At 38.3% G+C, this 16,465-nt stretch overlaps 1 protein-coding gene across 1 annotated transcript in view; it reads right to left on the bottom strand.

The window, feature by feature from the left end:
- The window catches only part of LOC133984078 (CUB and sushi domain-containing protein 3-like), a 212,287-nt gene that overhangs the window by 150,031 nt on the left and 45,791 nt on the right, over positions 1-16,465 (bottom strand). Inside the window, exons 5-6 of the mRNA XM_062423328.1 lie at positions 8,601-8,847; positions 1,207-1,319 (exon numbers count right to left, since the gene is read on the bottom strand). Of these exons, the coding sequence (XP_062279312.1) occupies positions 1,207-1,319; positions 8,601-8,847 (360 nt within the window). The remainder of the gene's footprint in view (positions 1-1,206; positions 1,320-8,600; positions 8,848-16,465) is intronic.

Here is a 16,465-nt window from a genome sequence, read left to right as displayed (position 1 = left end):
TACCACAATTATGAAATGCTAAGTTTATTGTCAGTGACTGCTACCTTCATAAAAGTAATATTTTACAAATCTGCATTATATAAACTAACGAAATTCGTTAAAGTAAGTCATTTGGCGACTTCTAAGTCATTAAACTAAGTCTTACTTTTACTGGAGTAAAGAGTTGAATCAGGAAGTCTGCTTTTACTAGAGTCTTTTTTACACTAGTATCTAGTACTGCATACTACACAGGCATGACTCAGAATAACAAGCTTGCACTTTTTAATCATAGTGCGTTTTGTTAATTGATCGGCTTTGTTGTGTTTTACCGGCGCACAGCAGCTTCAATTGCATCCTTCTAATGGATTGAACTATATTGCACCCTTCATTAGATAGATAGATAGATAGATAGATAGATAGATAGATAGATAGATAGATAGATAGATAGATAGATAGATAGATAGATAGATAGATAGATAGATAGATAGATAGATAGATAGATAGATAGATAGATAGATATACGTTATTGATCCCAAGCTGGGAAATTATAGTGTAGCAGCAGCATTACACAGACACATAGTGACGATACAGTGACAATAACAACAACATATAGTATAAGGCTACTTTATGAAGAAGAATAGAAGTAAATACAAGTTATATTAGTGTGTAAAACTAACTCGGGTCTCCTGCACTAATACCTGCGCCTCCCCGTGGACAAATGAAGCATTGCAACTGGTTTTCACTCAGGCAGTTTAGGGGCGTTTCCAGTCGGGGCCTCATTGATACGTCATCGCATTTCCCCCCTGCTTCCATTATCGGCCAGTCAAGGACCTATCAAGGGGCGGTCAAGGAGCCATCACGGAAACAGGGGAAATTTCTAGTGGCTTCATCTGTATATGCAGCTCATACACTGACTTTAAAGTCATACCAGAGAACAATGTCAGGGTAATGGATTATTGAGCTGCCTGAGCTGAGTTTTATAAGGGGCAAGTATACACAGTATGTATCGCTCAAATATTTGATTAACAAAGCCCTTTGAAGTCAATGGTTTGGAGCAGAAAAAGCCTTCATGCCCTATACAGAGGGGGTATTAATCAAACTGTTTAATATTCAGTTAACAAAGATCAAAAACATGTTTTGTAATTACAGTGTGTTTTTCCTACGATGATCCCTTTTCATTCAAGTAGGGGCCCCTTTATTACAATGTGCAAATGAATCATGCCTTACCTTGATACTGAGCCCTGAAGCCTTTGTGGCGGTGGTTGCTCTCTGTCACAAAATGCAGCCGTAGCCAGTTTTTGTTGCTGATGATGGGTGCTGGAATATTCATTCCAGTTAGCCTAAATGTGAAGAGCCACACGAAAGAAAACACATGTCATCTGTTTTCACTTTAATTAAACCAGTGGTTCTCACAGTAGGGTCCGGGGACCCACAGGGTTGCTTGAGGGGGTTTCAGGATGTCCCCACCAAGAAAGGGAATAATTTATTTTCACCATAATTCAATATAAGCAACACAATGATAGAATTGGTGACTATTTTGGGTCATTGAATTCATACACTTTCTGTAACAAAACATCCAAAAGCACAAATCTTATCATATGGGGGAACCTAGGACAACATCTTAGCAAGTGGGGGTCATGGTCTAATTTGTGTCAGTTCAGGGATCCTTGATGTGAAAAGATGCTTTTTTTTGTAAGTTTGAGAACCAATAACTTGAACTATAAAAGACAACCTTGAGGAAAAATATCAAGATTCTAAGAGGTATAGAGGAGCAAATACAGCAGCTAGAGAGGTAGACTCGATACAGAATGCATTCCTCCATTTCTACAGGGTGTGCCATGTCTGGAAAGAAAATGAGGCCCTTAAAATGAAAACAATCATGTCCCTCAAACCCTAGAAAAAAAGCTATCATACACACACACAAGTACAGTGTGTGTGTGTGTGTGTGTGTGTGTGTGTGTGTGTGTGTGTGTGTGTGTGTGTGTGTGTGTGTGTGTGTGTGTGTGTGTGTGTGTGTGTTTCTGCTTGCATATGTAAAAATGTGCAGATGTGCATTCAAATGTGTGGTCGTGTTTGTGTGCCTCGAAGTCTCTGTGTTCTGACTACATCTGTCTTTTCTGTCTGTATCTGTGTTTTAGATCATGCATTTTATTCAGCGTGTGGCCGCAGCATCAGGGACGCTCTATAATCGTGGAGATTTAAAGCTGCCCGGGGCCTTCTCATTTGTCTGGCTAACCAGCTCTGGCTTTTTTTCTATTGCCTTGCAATTCCTGCACCGCGCCCTGTCCACAGTCAATAGTGCACAATGCCATTCTAGCTATTAAACAGAGGCTTGGGACAGGCTGAAAAAAGAGTATGGTGCAGTTGAGCCCTGTGCTCCCAAATTGGCTTAGTGGTTAAAAAAAAACCCCAATGTGTCATTGATAAAATGCTAATGAAGCCAATATACGATCAAAATGAAGAAGAGCAGCTTTCAGGTAGCTGAACTATTTAGAATAAACTGCCTCAATGTTTCTTGTAGTGCAAGTTGAAAATTATCAAAAGATTTCTCCTAGGAGTCTAAAAGAAAATGGATAGCGACAATAAAACTGTACTCATCCAGAAGTTGCACGGATCCTCTAGGCAGCGCAGGAGTGATGTTACAAATTTAAGACCAGCGGAGGGGAATATAGTGTTGTCACAAGTGCGAAGTATGGCAGAGGAGGTGAAACATGATCTGCCATCAATAGTAAATAAAGGTCTAATTGAACCTTACAGAGGACATACTGTGATGGGTTTATTTGTTTCAATGTGCAGTAACCCATTCTATTCATTTATATGATAACAGTCGGCAAATACCTCCCCGGTACACATAACAATATAGCAACAAGCGTAACAGCACAATGTAAGAACAGTGTGACGAACTATGAAACTACTGCAACGTCAGGGTTTGATTCTCAGCTGCTGTGCTCCCAGTGAGGACAGATAAATACAAATCTGCTCACAAGCTGGAAGATGGTGAGAGAAGAAGGACATGATTTGATATGACCTGAAGAATTGATGACTCGTGGGCCAAAATGTTCTCATGCTTTGTTTGGTGATATTAAATGTCTGAGCACTAAGGTGATAAGGCGTGTTACATCAGGGAATATGTACTATTACTGATAACAGAAAATGACCAGGGTTATATAATTTTTTTTGGTATCATTTTGTTTCTCAAGTTGTCCTTGAATGTGCAGATTGTGATCAAATTTTGAGCAGCAGCCAAATGGATGCACAAAATAATTCATGGCTAATTCTATGCGTGTTACTTGTTCTCGTCAATGTAACTGTCATGAAAATAAATAAATAACTTGTGGAAAGTGGGCTGCCCAGTCTCCTTAATAAAGATAAGAACAAGTGAGTGCTGTCTACTGTTTCTTATTGTATCTCCTTCAGTGCATATTGAGTGATAAAAGATGAGAAAGTCCAATTGGAAAAATAGATCCTTCACATAATGCACTGCTTTTCTGTCTCTGCAGAGTCACTCAGGCTTTCTATTTGTTCCCTCATAGATATGCAATATGGCTTTCCGGAGATTACTTCTTGGCGTGAACGCAATGTTTTTTATGCGCTTGATTCATATCATCCATTTGAGATGTCTCATGGACTAATGGTAGATTCTGACATGAGTTTGCTAGGCACATTAGAGATTTCCTATATAGTTCTTTGAGTAAAATGTGCCTGATTTGATAGGATGAGGGGTTGAAGGGAGCATGGCAATCTCATCAAAATACCAACGTAATGAGTCCCAGTGCGCAGATACTGTGGCATAATGTGGCCTCAAGGCCAGAGCGATAAGTTGAAATCTCTGCCGTCTCTACTACAGAGAGACAGGTTATATGTACAGTAGGTGCACCCCCAGATAATGAGCGATCAATTCAAATTTGTCAGAAAAGATAGCAACAGCAGATTTGGTATTTTCCACCCTCACATATTCTATAAATCTGACAATAGAGAGTAATTGTCTTAAAGAATATTTTATTCTATTGATTTCGATCCCTCCTCAAGTAACTCCCTGGAGGAGTACTTATACAGATGGGCCTTTCTGCCAGTAAATGGGCTTCTGAGAAGCAGTGAGCCAGTTGCTGTATACCCAATAGTTTCTTGTATTAATTGTCCTGGTGGAATACCTGGGTCAATTGTCAATTCACATTCCTTCAAAGAAACATTGCATACTTCTCTAACCAGAGTTGATGATAGCTTTTGGAGACATTTTTATATTTATAGGTTATATTTTGCTGGTGAACATCAATAATAAATCCCAGAAAGAACAAATTGAATCTAATACACATGGTAATTTAACCAAAATTGGTAATCTATCTGCAGGGCATCTCTTGTTCTCAACCTGCTCTGAATATTGTAATCTTCCTCTGAAAACCGTTTAGCCACTCTGTTGGAATAGGATTGTTCATATTCAGTCAAGCAAGCAAAATAATGCCAGATCGCATGGTGAAGGAGGACTAATCTAAACTCACAGCATTCTCAGAATGCTTACTACATCCAGAAGTGTTTAGAGTAGATAATTAGAAACATTTACAAACCAGATAATAGAGATGGAAAGATAGAGAAAGCGTGAAAAAATAAGACAGGATAGATTTTTGATCAAATTTCATGGAATAAAAGCAAGAAACTGTATCTAATATGTGAGAGGCCATTCAGGCCTTATGTTATGTCCATATTTGAAATAATGAGTGACGTGTAATCTACAGCGTGTTGTTTTTGCCCTTTGTGAACAGGGCTGTACAGTCATATTAAAGGTCAGAAGAATAACAAAGAACTGCTTACTTTGGTCTAGCCAGGCTACTTTTGTCAAAGGAAACTGAGTTTTTTTTTATTTCATTTTTTGTCTATTTTCACCGATGATTGATGTGTAGCCTCACATCAACCTTCCCCAGCATGACGATGATGGAATCAATAAACTCATTTGCAGAGATCAGATAGAAATCTTCAATTGATAAAAGGCAAAAGCTGCTAAGAGGTGTCAGCAAAACATATTTCTTGCCCTGTAGTCCTACGTGTTAAACTATCAGGTATTTGTTTCAATCATTAAAAATCCTATCAGCATCCACATTCAGATAATTGGCTGGCGACGAACATATTACTTATTGTTCCATTTTACAAGCATCACATGAATCAGATTTAATTAAATATTTATACAACTTCAGTAATACATGTATGTGTTGATCTCAATATCAGTTATGTTACTGATCTATTGCTTTAAACTGTGCAGACTTGGGAATTACTCACCGCAATTCTTGTTTTGCAGCACTGAATTTAATTGCTCTGTTAGGGATCAAGGTTTCTTCATTTGCATTTTCAATTTGATATATCACTTAAAACAATCTTTGACACCATAGTTTGAGAAAGGATAACAAGTAAAATTGGATCACACTTTATGTCTATGTGCCTGAAAAAAACTCATCTTAGCTTCATGCTAAGAGATGTTAAATCTAACTGACTTTAAGGTTCTTGGGCTGTCAATCATCGTTAAGTAGTTCTAAACCTCAAGGGTAAATTGACAGTTTGCTTGTCTCTGCCTGCAGCTGGTGTTATATGTTAGGATGCTGGAAAGTTTAGCTGTCCAACGGCCTTGTACATATTCCGAGAAACTCGTAAAAAGAGAGGGAGCAAGAGCAATGAATGTTACAGACGTGGGAGAATAGCTTGCCCTGAATCGTGTTTGTTTGCTTGTCCGTATGTTTACCTGGATGGGTTGAATCCATCTCTCAAAAAATTCTGGCCCCTACTGAACTCATGCTTACAGGGTCCGACCTGGATTGTAGTGCTTAAAATGAGAACTCTGCCTGACAGCTTCTGGCATTTTGTGGTATCCAATAGCATCTTCTTGGAGTTTCAACGCATCCAAGTGATGCTTGATGACAGCTTACCACACAATTTAACTCACAAACTCATCGTGTGCTGCTTTCACCTGATGAATAAATACAGCAGGAGTCAAGATTTCCTCGGACACACAAAGAAAGAAAATCTAGCTGAAGTTTTTTAGTTCAAATTTGTAACACTTTTTAACACACGGTTCAGGACTCGACTCTATGAACTTCATAACAAACAAACTAATGGGCAATTCTGAACACTGACATACCCCATGCTGTTGAAAATTGAATACAAAGGTATTTTTCAGATTCACCTGATAGTTTTCTGATGGCTGGGATGTTTAGATAAGATAATGGACAGAAACAATGCCATGGATCTGTTTGGGATGGATATTATAAAGTATTCTCTGAATGGATACAATATGTATTGCATATAAGATAGAGATAATTCTCCAGTGACTCAACATTTGTGTTTCTATTGCATTTCCTACCTCACAGTAATGACTTATTTTAATTGAATGTAAATAATTTCTGATTTTTATCTGTTATTCAACAGTTGTTTAAAACATTTGATTTAAAAAATGTTTTTTAAACTAGTCACATATTTACTATTAATGCGTACAATAATTTGTAAAACATCAGCTAATGATCAGTGTTAAAAAGAAATACAACATTTTTGAGTTACATTTATAGATGATCATAAATATTTTAAAACTTCGTATCATTTGATTTTCATCCCTTGCTTTCATGATATGTGAATGTGAGATGTTGGGTGCAGAAGTCCATTTGTTTTCTTTCTTCTCTGGTAAAACTGCAACACATCAACCAGTAAAATGTTTACTTTGTACAACATCCACTGTAGTCATTATTAATTATTAAAAAAACTTCCACTATAGTATATCTAAATGTTTTATGATCAGAGGATCAAGTAAATAAAAATAAATAGCAACAAAATGTACAGGAATTATTTTTCTTTAATCTTAAAAATAAGATGATAAGAAGATGACATTAAACATTTGCCACTGGGGCTCTGAGGCATTAAAATTGAGAGACATTTCAGTCAATAAGGAGTTAATTATGGAGTTTTTAAAGCTAAGAGAAAGAGCTTACCTGACGGTCTGTCAAAACACATCAGTGTCATCCCATATCAGCTCCCTGTCACACTCTCTTTAGCTACGTCAACATACAGTACTTAGCAGTCATGGCCACACTCAGCACCTCTCGTTTTGAATCCCTCCTTCTCTCACTGACACACTGTCTGCCTCTCTCTCTCTCTCTCTCTCTCTCTCTCTCTCTCTCTCTCTCTCTCTCTCTCTCTCTCTCTCTCTCTCTCTCTCTCTCTCTCTCTCTCTCTCTCTCTCTCTCTCTCTCTCTGTCTCTCTCTGTCTCTCTCTCAGACTCCACATGACAACTCTAAGGGACAACAAAGCTTGTAGCTCGGTGATTGATTAGAGATTCTTTCAGCTAATTATAATTGATACCCAGCAGGATCACATAAACCTGGCGGATGCTCCCATTCACACATGACGCAGAGGAGATGGATAACCATAGCCTCAAGGATGGGGGTCAAATCCATTTCTGGAGTGATTTCTACATCAAGCAGAAAGTCATAAACCAAAGTGTCTAATGGCTTTGTGTGTTCGTGTATTAAACAAAACCATTTTGAAGCTATCTAATCCATGTGCACAACAATTTTAATTGTGCAAAAGAGAATCATGTGCCTTCTCAATGAAATAACCATAACCACAAGGCACATTTAAAAGACTGTTTTCTTCACACATTTGCCCAAGAACAAATTAATTAGAGGTAGATTTGCATGCCAGTCAGTACATTCTATCTTTGGCTTCTCTTTTCCTTTAGTTTCTAGTACATGCAGCTAATTCTAATTTGCAGCTCCCAATGTATAAAATATTACACAGGCATGTTCAACCCTGTGTACCCGAACCTTTATTCCTTTGCAAGCTCTAAGATCTCAGTAGGCAGGCTTTCTCGTTATACCAAGAACTAAGACAAAATCCTCAGGCAATACAGCCTTGTCTTCCCAAGCCTCTTCTTTGGAGAAAAAACTCACAACTGCCGATACAGTAGCCGACTCTCTTGTGATCTCTAAATCTAGACTCTAGAATTTATTTATTCTCTCTGTGCTATGAGTATCCATAACACAATTCTGTGATTAGTTACATTATTGAAAATAATCTAGTCTTCTCGTTTGATTATAATTTACATTGTTGTATTTTGTTCTGCAAACTATTTCAGTTTCCTTATTCATCTTTGGTAATTTCCCTTTTCTAACCCACAATTACTACTGCACTCCCATCCATTTGCATTTTTTTGTCCCCCATTTTTTTCTTAAACGATATGGTATGTAAAGTTGTTTTTTTTCTAGTATTCTTTGAGATCTTGGGCTGGGTTTCAAAACTGTTGCAGCTGTAGATACTGAGCAACACAAATAACTTGATTACTTCCATAAACTCGCGTAGTGAACATCAAACTCACTTTTCCATGTCAATTAAAACTAATTTCATGCTTTCAAATCCCTTTAATTGTGATAAGTCTGGGGATTTCACAACTTACTTTCCAGCCTACATTCTGATTTGGCAGCACTGTTTTCTAACAGAATATAGGCCATGCTGTAAAATCATATATGAGTCACAAACACTTGTGGTAACCAAACCTTCTTCTTTGCTATTACAACCCCATCTAACATCAATCACAAACACCCAGCAACCCCCCCCCCCCAGCCTATTTTTTCCTCACAACTAGACTCACCAGATGGTTGGCGGTTCAGATCCCTCTACTTCCAGATAATCCGACTTCTCCTCCATCTGGAACTCGGTGAACACCAGAGAGATGGTGTCCCCCGGATCAGCGAGGATGGTCCATTTACACTCCCCGCTGCTGCCCAGGCCGCCAGCACCTCCACCTCCACCGGTGCCAGGGGAGTCACCGCTGGGGATATCAAAGCTGGAGATGAGCCCGCTCGAGCCCCTCAGAGTGCCACCGCATGTGTCCTCCGCTGTCAGTCACCAAAAGAGAAAAGCAGGGTGGGGAAGGGTGAGGTGAGAGCACACTCTGGGTTATTTCAGAGCTGTTACACAAAGTTCAACATGGGGGAAAAAAAGTGACTGCAGGCATAAAACATCTGTACCTGTCCCTTCAGATAAATGCAAACCAGAAAAAAGACTGATGCAGTAGTTGCGGGGCGTGATGCTAGAGCTGCACAGGCCATTTAAACACATAATTGTATCTGTTTTTCACACACAGCCACAGGTTGTCAAGTCCAGCTACAGTTAATTCCAGTGCAATTATAGAATTGCTAACTATCATAAAAGTATGATTAAAAGGTTGCTTATGTTTTCCTCACAGGGGCGAAAACCATGACACATTCAGACAAGTTACAATGGCCAGAACTATTTACCAATTAATTGTGTGCTAATTCTGTCACAGTTTCCTTCCGTCGATTTTCATGTCAGAGGAAATGTCCTAACTCTCTCTTTTGTGTGTGTGTGTGTGTGTGTGTGTGTGTGTGTGTGTGTGTGTGTGTGTGTGTGTGTGTGTGTGTGTGTGTGTGTGTGTGTGTGTGTGTGTGTGTGTGTGTGTGTGTGTGTGTGTGTGTGTGTGTCCCAGCCTCGCCTCCATCTTTTCTCTTCCCTCCATCCAAGAGCCAGTAATTCATCATTGTGTTCACGGAGCACCCTCATGTTTCAGAAAACAAACAAATGGTGATAAACAGGGCTTATAATGCTGTGAAATTGTATATTTTTTCCCCAATGTGAGGAACACGGCACGTCAGTTGAATGTTAATGCACTCTACCATAACAGTGGCTTGCTCTCTTTCACTCCACATCCCTTTTCACTTCTCTCTCTTCCCCCCTCCCCCCTTTCTCATATCTCTCCATCTCTCTCCATTCCTCTCCTCCGAACCCCTCTCAGATCTTTCTACTATTATTCGCCACCCTCCTCTCTATCCTTGTATCCGTTTTTTTCTCCCTAAAGAATTCTAATGATGGCAGGGCTTTCACAGTTTTCACATCACTTAAGACTAATATGTGACACTCAGCTGTGCCAGCTGAAACCTTTGATGGCTCAGCGCTCCACTCAAGGCTGTCAGAGCTGCCAGCTTTGGAACATTCCTGTATGCTGCATTACACGATTGGTCAAGGAACAAGGAAGTGGATGTATGAAATTCAAAAGAAGATAAAGAAAAAAGGGGAGAAGAGGGGAGAGGAGAGGCTGCTATTTAGACTGATCCATGTCCTTTGACACATTTAGCGAAAGCATAGCAACAGATCAAAGTCTTTATAGGAAGGGCAGAGATGGCAAATTGATACAGTGTGAGACATCAATGATACCCACACATATATGATTCATATCAAGGGTATACTCTCACTTGAAGGCTACATCGATGGCAAGCTTTCATTTGTTGAATGCCCCCAGCTTTGTCACAACAAAAATATGTGGAGTCACGGTTTGTTTCTGGTGTAAATCATCATTTCCTCCATCTCACAAATCTCATCCTGAGTGACAAATAGTATCCTCTCAATATGCATAAGATGGCCAGCAGATTTGTGAGAGTAATTGGCGACAGGATAAAACTTTAACTGAAATTAAAGTGCTGAAGAGTCAAAAGGAGCAAAAGGAGCCATATCACTTTTTTAACCTTGACGAGAGACAGGAGGGCAGTGTAAAGGGTCCTCGGGGCCATCGAGGAAAAGGGAGATAGAAAGAAGTGGTGGAAAATTGTTAGACAATGAGAGCGGGAAGTGTAAAAGAGATGATAAGAAAAGACAAAATGATAAGTAGAAAGGAATGACATGAGTGGTGAGCAAATCAAGAATGAGAGGAAAAAAAGACAAAGGGGTACAAAGAGAATGAGACAAAGAGAGATGTAAGAGAGATAAAAGAGATGGGAGTAGAAAAGAACAAATCAAATGTCAAATTCTGCAGGAGGGCCTCAACATCAACACCAGTCCAGTGTCTACCTACCTATCTAACTCAGTTAGATAGGTAGGTAGACACTATCATACAACTCAGTCAAAAGTCTATGATCTACCTTATTTTCAGCTTTCCTAAAATGGCACATGTTATCCCTCTCCTATAGTCAGTCATGATACCATCATAATAGCAAAAATATAACTCATATTTTTACAACTGCACAAAGTATACATATCCTGAAACAGAATTACAGCTCGCAGATAACCTTTTTGATTGTCACAACTATGAATTACGTGTGTGTGTGTGGGTGTGTGTGTGTGTGTGTGTGTGTGTGTGTGTGTGTGTGTGTGTGTGTGTGTGTGTGTGTGTGTGTGTGTTTTAAAGCATTTGTTATTTAATGAAATGATTTAAAATAGAAATAAATGAGTAATTAAATATTGGTGAGTGTTACAGCATACTTCCCTCCTTCCACTGGTTATCAGTGTAGTAGTTTTTTTGACAAAGGCATCAAAAATGTCTGTCAAAGTGGATTTGGCCCTAAAAATAAAGATATTTTGGGTACATCTTTTTTTCTTTTTCTTTTTTTTTTTACAAAGGTGCTGGTAAAAATGTTTACTTAATCAGTTGGGATTTGATAGTCAGAAGCAGCACAGTGACACACAACAACCATCTTTGTCACCATCACACAACAAATCAGAATGAAGCTGATTTTCACATTATTTAAAAAAACTGAGATCATGTTGTTTAAAGAGAATTTTGGCTGACATAAAGGATTATTAAATATTCATACTGACAAACTCAAAACAACTGTTGCCAGTTTATTAGATACACTAATAACCAATAATGTCTAATGCAACAGCTCTACAATAAACCCTAAGACATGAAACTGAAATTACAGGCTTAATGAAGGTAGGATTTAATTTAGAGTTGTTTGTTTTAGTAAGGTGTATCTAAAAAACTGGTAACCATCTTACAGTACCTGTTTGGTAGTAAAATTACTTTTTACTAGCTGTGATTCAATTCCTTTATTACACACAAAAACTAACCAAACATGTTTATATAAAACTTCTCATTACACAGTATTAGTTAACTGTAATTTGATGCCGTGAGATATAAATGTTTGAAATAAGTGTTTTCAAACACATACTGTATGAGACCGCTCGTGACCAGCGCCATTTTCTTAAACAATTTCCCAAAGCACTTCTGAATTTACTAATTTTGTGGTTGCCTTGCTTCCTGGCAACAATACACAGCACAAAACAAGACTTGTAAATTTAAAGTTGCTGATTTGGATGGCACTGTATGTTACAGCTCCATTTTTAAATGAAATCTTAAGTTTTTCATTTTACACAAAAACTGAGCAGCAATGCATTAAATGTTTTATTAAAGAATCCACCTGTCTTTAATCCAGCTAGGTATTTGGGATAGTGAAGCTGAAGTGAAGAAAGAACATGATCTTTTTCAAAAGCTTAATTACTTAATCTACAGCTGGATTATCATCTAAACACAGTAAAACACTTCCACACTGGTTAAGAACGCTGCTACAATTCAGACTGATTTTTAAACCTGACGATTTGTTTCAAAAGGAAATCTAAGCTGCTTCTTCACGAACTAAAAAGTATTTTATATAGTGTGTCGGCTATGATGAGGTATTGTCAAAATCTCTAGTGAGAATCATAATACTCTAGCAGAGTTTCACCTTCATGAAATAGTGAATGAATGAATCATTTCAGACAAGTTAAAGACAATGAATAATGAAAACATAGTCAATGTGACCACCGGTAACCACAGCACCAACAAAACAAAACACTTAATGAATACAAAAGAAGTATCACAGGACAGATTCCAATGAAGCAGCTTTGACATCTGTCTGATGACTGAAACTGTAATGATAAATTAGTGGGCTGAAAATGATTAGCAGCCACATACAAAGTGTGAGAGTCTGAGAAGGTTATGTAATGATATGTTAACCTGAACATAAACATAAAACCACAAACTAAACTCAGTTTTAATCCCACACTCCTAAATATATGTGGCCAGCATTTTTATAAACTCATTACAAACACTGTGAAATTGATTTCTCAAACAGTGCCACCGCAAATAACTAATTTTGAAACCCAGCAGAGTTGACTATAGGTATTTATGATGCATTATGTCACACATTGTCATCACCGTGAGTATTCCATCTTAAGGATGTGACTGAACTTTATTGATCCCTGCAAGGACTTTGGGCATTTTCACTCTCACACTCACACTCACACTCACACACACACACACACACACACACACACACACACACACACACACACACACACACACACACACACACACACACACAGACAACCTGAAATTTTGCAAATTCATTTAATTCAATTTAAGGTCTGGCAGAAAAAGCGGACAGCAAATGGATTACAATTGAAGCAACAGAGTTTTCAACAGCTGGCAGTGAATACTAGAAAATTCATTATAACTAAATAAGCATATTATGCAAGTTCAATTTGCAATAGTGAGGAGAAAAATATAGTGTTAAAGTGCATCTGCCTTTTAACTCTAAGTGCCTCTTCCCATTTTCTTTCAGTGCGCACTGGACATTTTGGAAGTGGTATCTGAACTGCATATTTACTGAGACTGTCCACATTTTCATATTGTTACATTGGAAGTTATGTATCTAGCATAATTATCCAGGAATCTGCAGGGCATCTGCTAGGGCCTAGGGGCATCATATAATGAAACTTGATACCTACATCAATCATAAATCAACACACAGCGGTAAGACTTAGCGCTGTAGATAAGACTAAATTAAGGTAGGCCTTGAGGTGCGTGCAGATAGAGAAAAGAAACCGCAGGCTGTCATGCAGTGCTGTTTACATTAGGCTTCAACTGGAAGGCACAGAGCACATACCGTTGCCACCGTGGCAAATGATGCCACTGACATTATCATAGAAAAATAAAGCAAAATACAGACACACAGGCTCCAACAAACTGTAAACAAAAATGAAAGCTCTTTTTTGTTCTTCCGATCTTTGTACACCGGAACAGAATTCAGGAAGAAATTAAAAAAATATATCTCCTTTAGGGTTTTCTCTAAAGTGGTTTCCATGATAACATTTATAGTCTGATCATAGTTGAACATCATTAAACTGAGGTGGTGGCAGCAAGAAACCATGTGTAAATGTGTGAGTGACAGGTACAAAAATACTGACTGAAAATGGTGGATGAAGCTGTGGTAACTGCCTGCTGTCTGCAAGCAACTTTAAAGAGTAGTAGAAAGTAAAAATGTAAAGTAAAAAAGCTGCAAGGGACTCTCTGGTTGTGCTATGGATTAATCACCAATATTTCAGCAGAGGGCTTCCTCGAAGGCAAAGGAGAGGATTCTAGAACCACATTTAATTATAGTAACCTCACTTATTACTCATTAATGTGTCTGGAGTTGTAGCCAATTAAATCACATGAGAAAAGGAGGTAGATGCTTGGGAGTCATTCATTATCATACAGACATAGCGAAACAGGTTTCTTAACAGTTTCTTTTAGAAGCATCCATGCATGATACTGTAAATCACGAACTGGCAAACTGCTTTGTGAGGCTCAAAAAATGTTTCACAGCTTGGGAATTTTAAATGGCTTCAACTGGATAATACCTTACAGGTTCCATATATTCAAGCAAATGCTGCACAATGTTTCACTAGGATGCATGGCAGCATTTGAGGCACAGTTTGCCAACAAGGTTTAGTGACATAAAAGAGGCACTGAATGCTGGGCAATGTGTTCCTTAGAAAATCATTAGAGCATGCTCTGGATTTAAAGATGACGAAGGATCTGTCTCTTTAAAAACGGTGGTAGCGTAGAAAAAAAGATGGTGGTGAGGATTAGGACTGCTTTAGCTGAGCTCATTTACATCCCGAGCATCAGCAATCTAATGCTACTTGAGGAGGGATTAAGCCTCTCTCCCCCTGACTTTGATCAGATATACAACACTTGTCTTTCTACTTAAAAATATTCACCCCCAAGGATAGAAGAGAATGAACTTATGTATAATTTTCTACAGTACCTCAGGTTTTTCCTTTGTAATAATCCTCATGTTAATGCATAGGCAGTGACTATGTCTACAGTAAGTCCCTCATTTGCTCAGCTGCAAGTCATGTTAAACATTGATAGGGTGGAGGGATAGTAATGCAATCTGAAATTGGTGCAGAGATGCAATACATATTGCATCATGCATATTTCTGGAGGTCATTTCATTATAGTGACCATCTTTCCATAATTTCAGGTTTTAAATGAATTATCAGTAGAGGTTGATTTAGTGAGCAATATGGCACCAGAGCACCAATCATAATGCTACACAAGAGTAAGGGATTTGGCCATTTTAGTTTTTTATAACATGTAATAATCCTCACATCACCATATGAGTCTTCTGAAATCAATGAATAATGAAAGCGGGGGCCCATATTGGAGATGTAATTCTTCATCCAAAAGCTATTAAAATGGTGCCTGTTTTCACACTTATGAATTTAATGTAAGGATGTATGGCAGTAGCTTGGTGAAGAGCTATTTTCATATCTGTTCCAACTGGAGAGGACAACTTTGCACTTACTTGGACAGAAAAAACTTTTCAAAGGGCAAGTAGGAAAGTCACATTTTCATATTTGAATTCTTTATTTCTGTAGTAGAGAGCTGAAAAGGCACTGCAGAGGAAATTATGTGTTTACTCCTGTCACTGACATTGAAATGTTTTAAAGGAGCAACGTTTTACTGTGCCCTAATTTTCTTATTCTGTTGGATAGTGGCTGGCAACAAGAATGACAGTGTATCAATAGAACAAATTCTCATGTTACCACACTGTCCCTGTTTTCTGTCTCGCTTCCTGCTTTAATGAATGTCCAGAGACTATTTAGATGGAAAGAATCGACTTGGGTTCCTGGGAGGGGCAATAACAACTCCTGATTAGAATAGTCATTCATTCTCCATTTCACGACTTTTCTGCTTGGACTCTGTCTATCTATCTGAACCTTTCAGGTTTTATTGTCACCATTTGAAGAGGCAGTGACACAGGATAAATGCGGGATAAGCTGACACTAATATGGCTTTACAGTAACTATAGGTTTATTACAGACTTTGTGTAGAATTACTAGAACCATTGATATAGTAGACATAAAAGCAGACATAAACCGTCCTTTTCTCAATATTAAAATAATGAGAGACCAGCTAAAGAAAAAAAATACTATACAATTGACTATAATTATTAACTACTGACACTTTGACTTTATGCTCTTCCATGTTGTCCCTCCAGGGTAAATACTGCAGTGACATTTTTTAATTAAATGAAAGTTGACAGCTCTGTCCAGAAAAATATACTTATATTAAATCTGATAATACCGCTCAAACCGGGTTGAAAAGTGCTTCTTTATCCTGCTCTGAACACATGGTTTGTATGGGAAATTGGTAATGTCTGTCTCCCTGCACATTTTTCTTTTACTGTCTCTCTCCCTCACACACAAATAGTTGACAAACACAGTGGACTTTGTAAGTTGGAAGAGGATGGTGAAGAGAATTGGGACAAAGATGAAAGAGAGTAAGGGAGTAACAAAAGGAGGTGACTGGTTGAGGGACTGAGGTGTTGGGAGACGATGTGGGGGTTGACGGTGGATTGTGGAGAGATTTTGTGTTGCTGTGTGTTCACTGTGAAACAATTGGTGATGAGC

Source organism: Scomber scombrus, chromosome 7, assembly GCF_963691925.1.
Source record: "Scomber scombrus chromosome 7, fScoSco1.1, whole genome shotgun sequence".
Lineage (NCBI taxonomy): Eukaryota > Metazoa > Chordata > Actinopteri > Scombriformes > Scombridae > Scomber > Scomber scombrus.
This window is presented reverse-complemented; position numbering and strand designations above follow the sequence as displayed.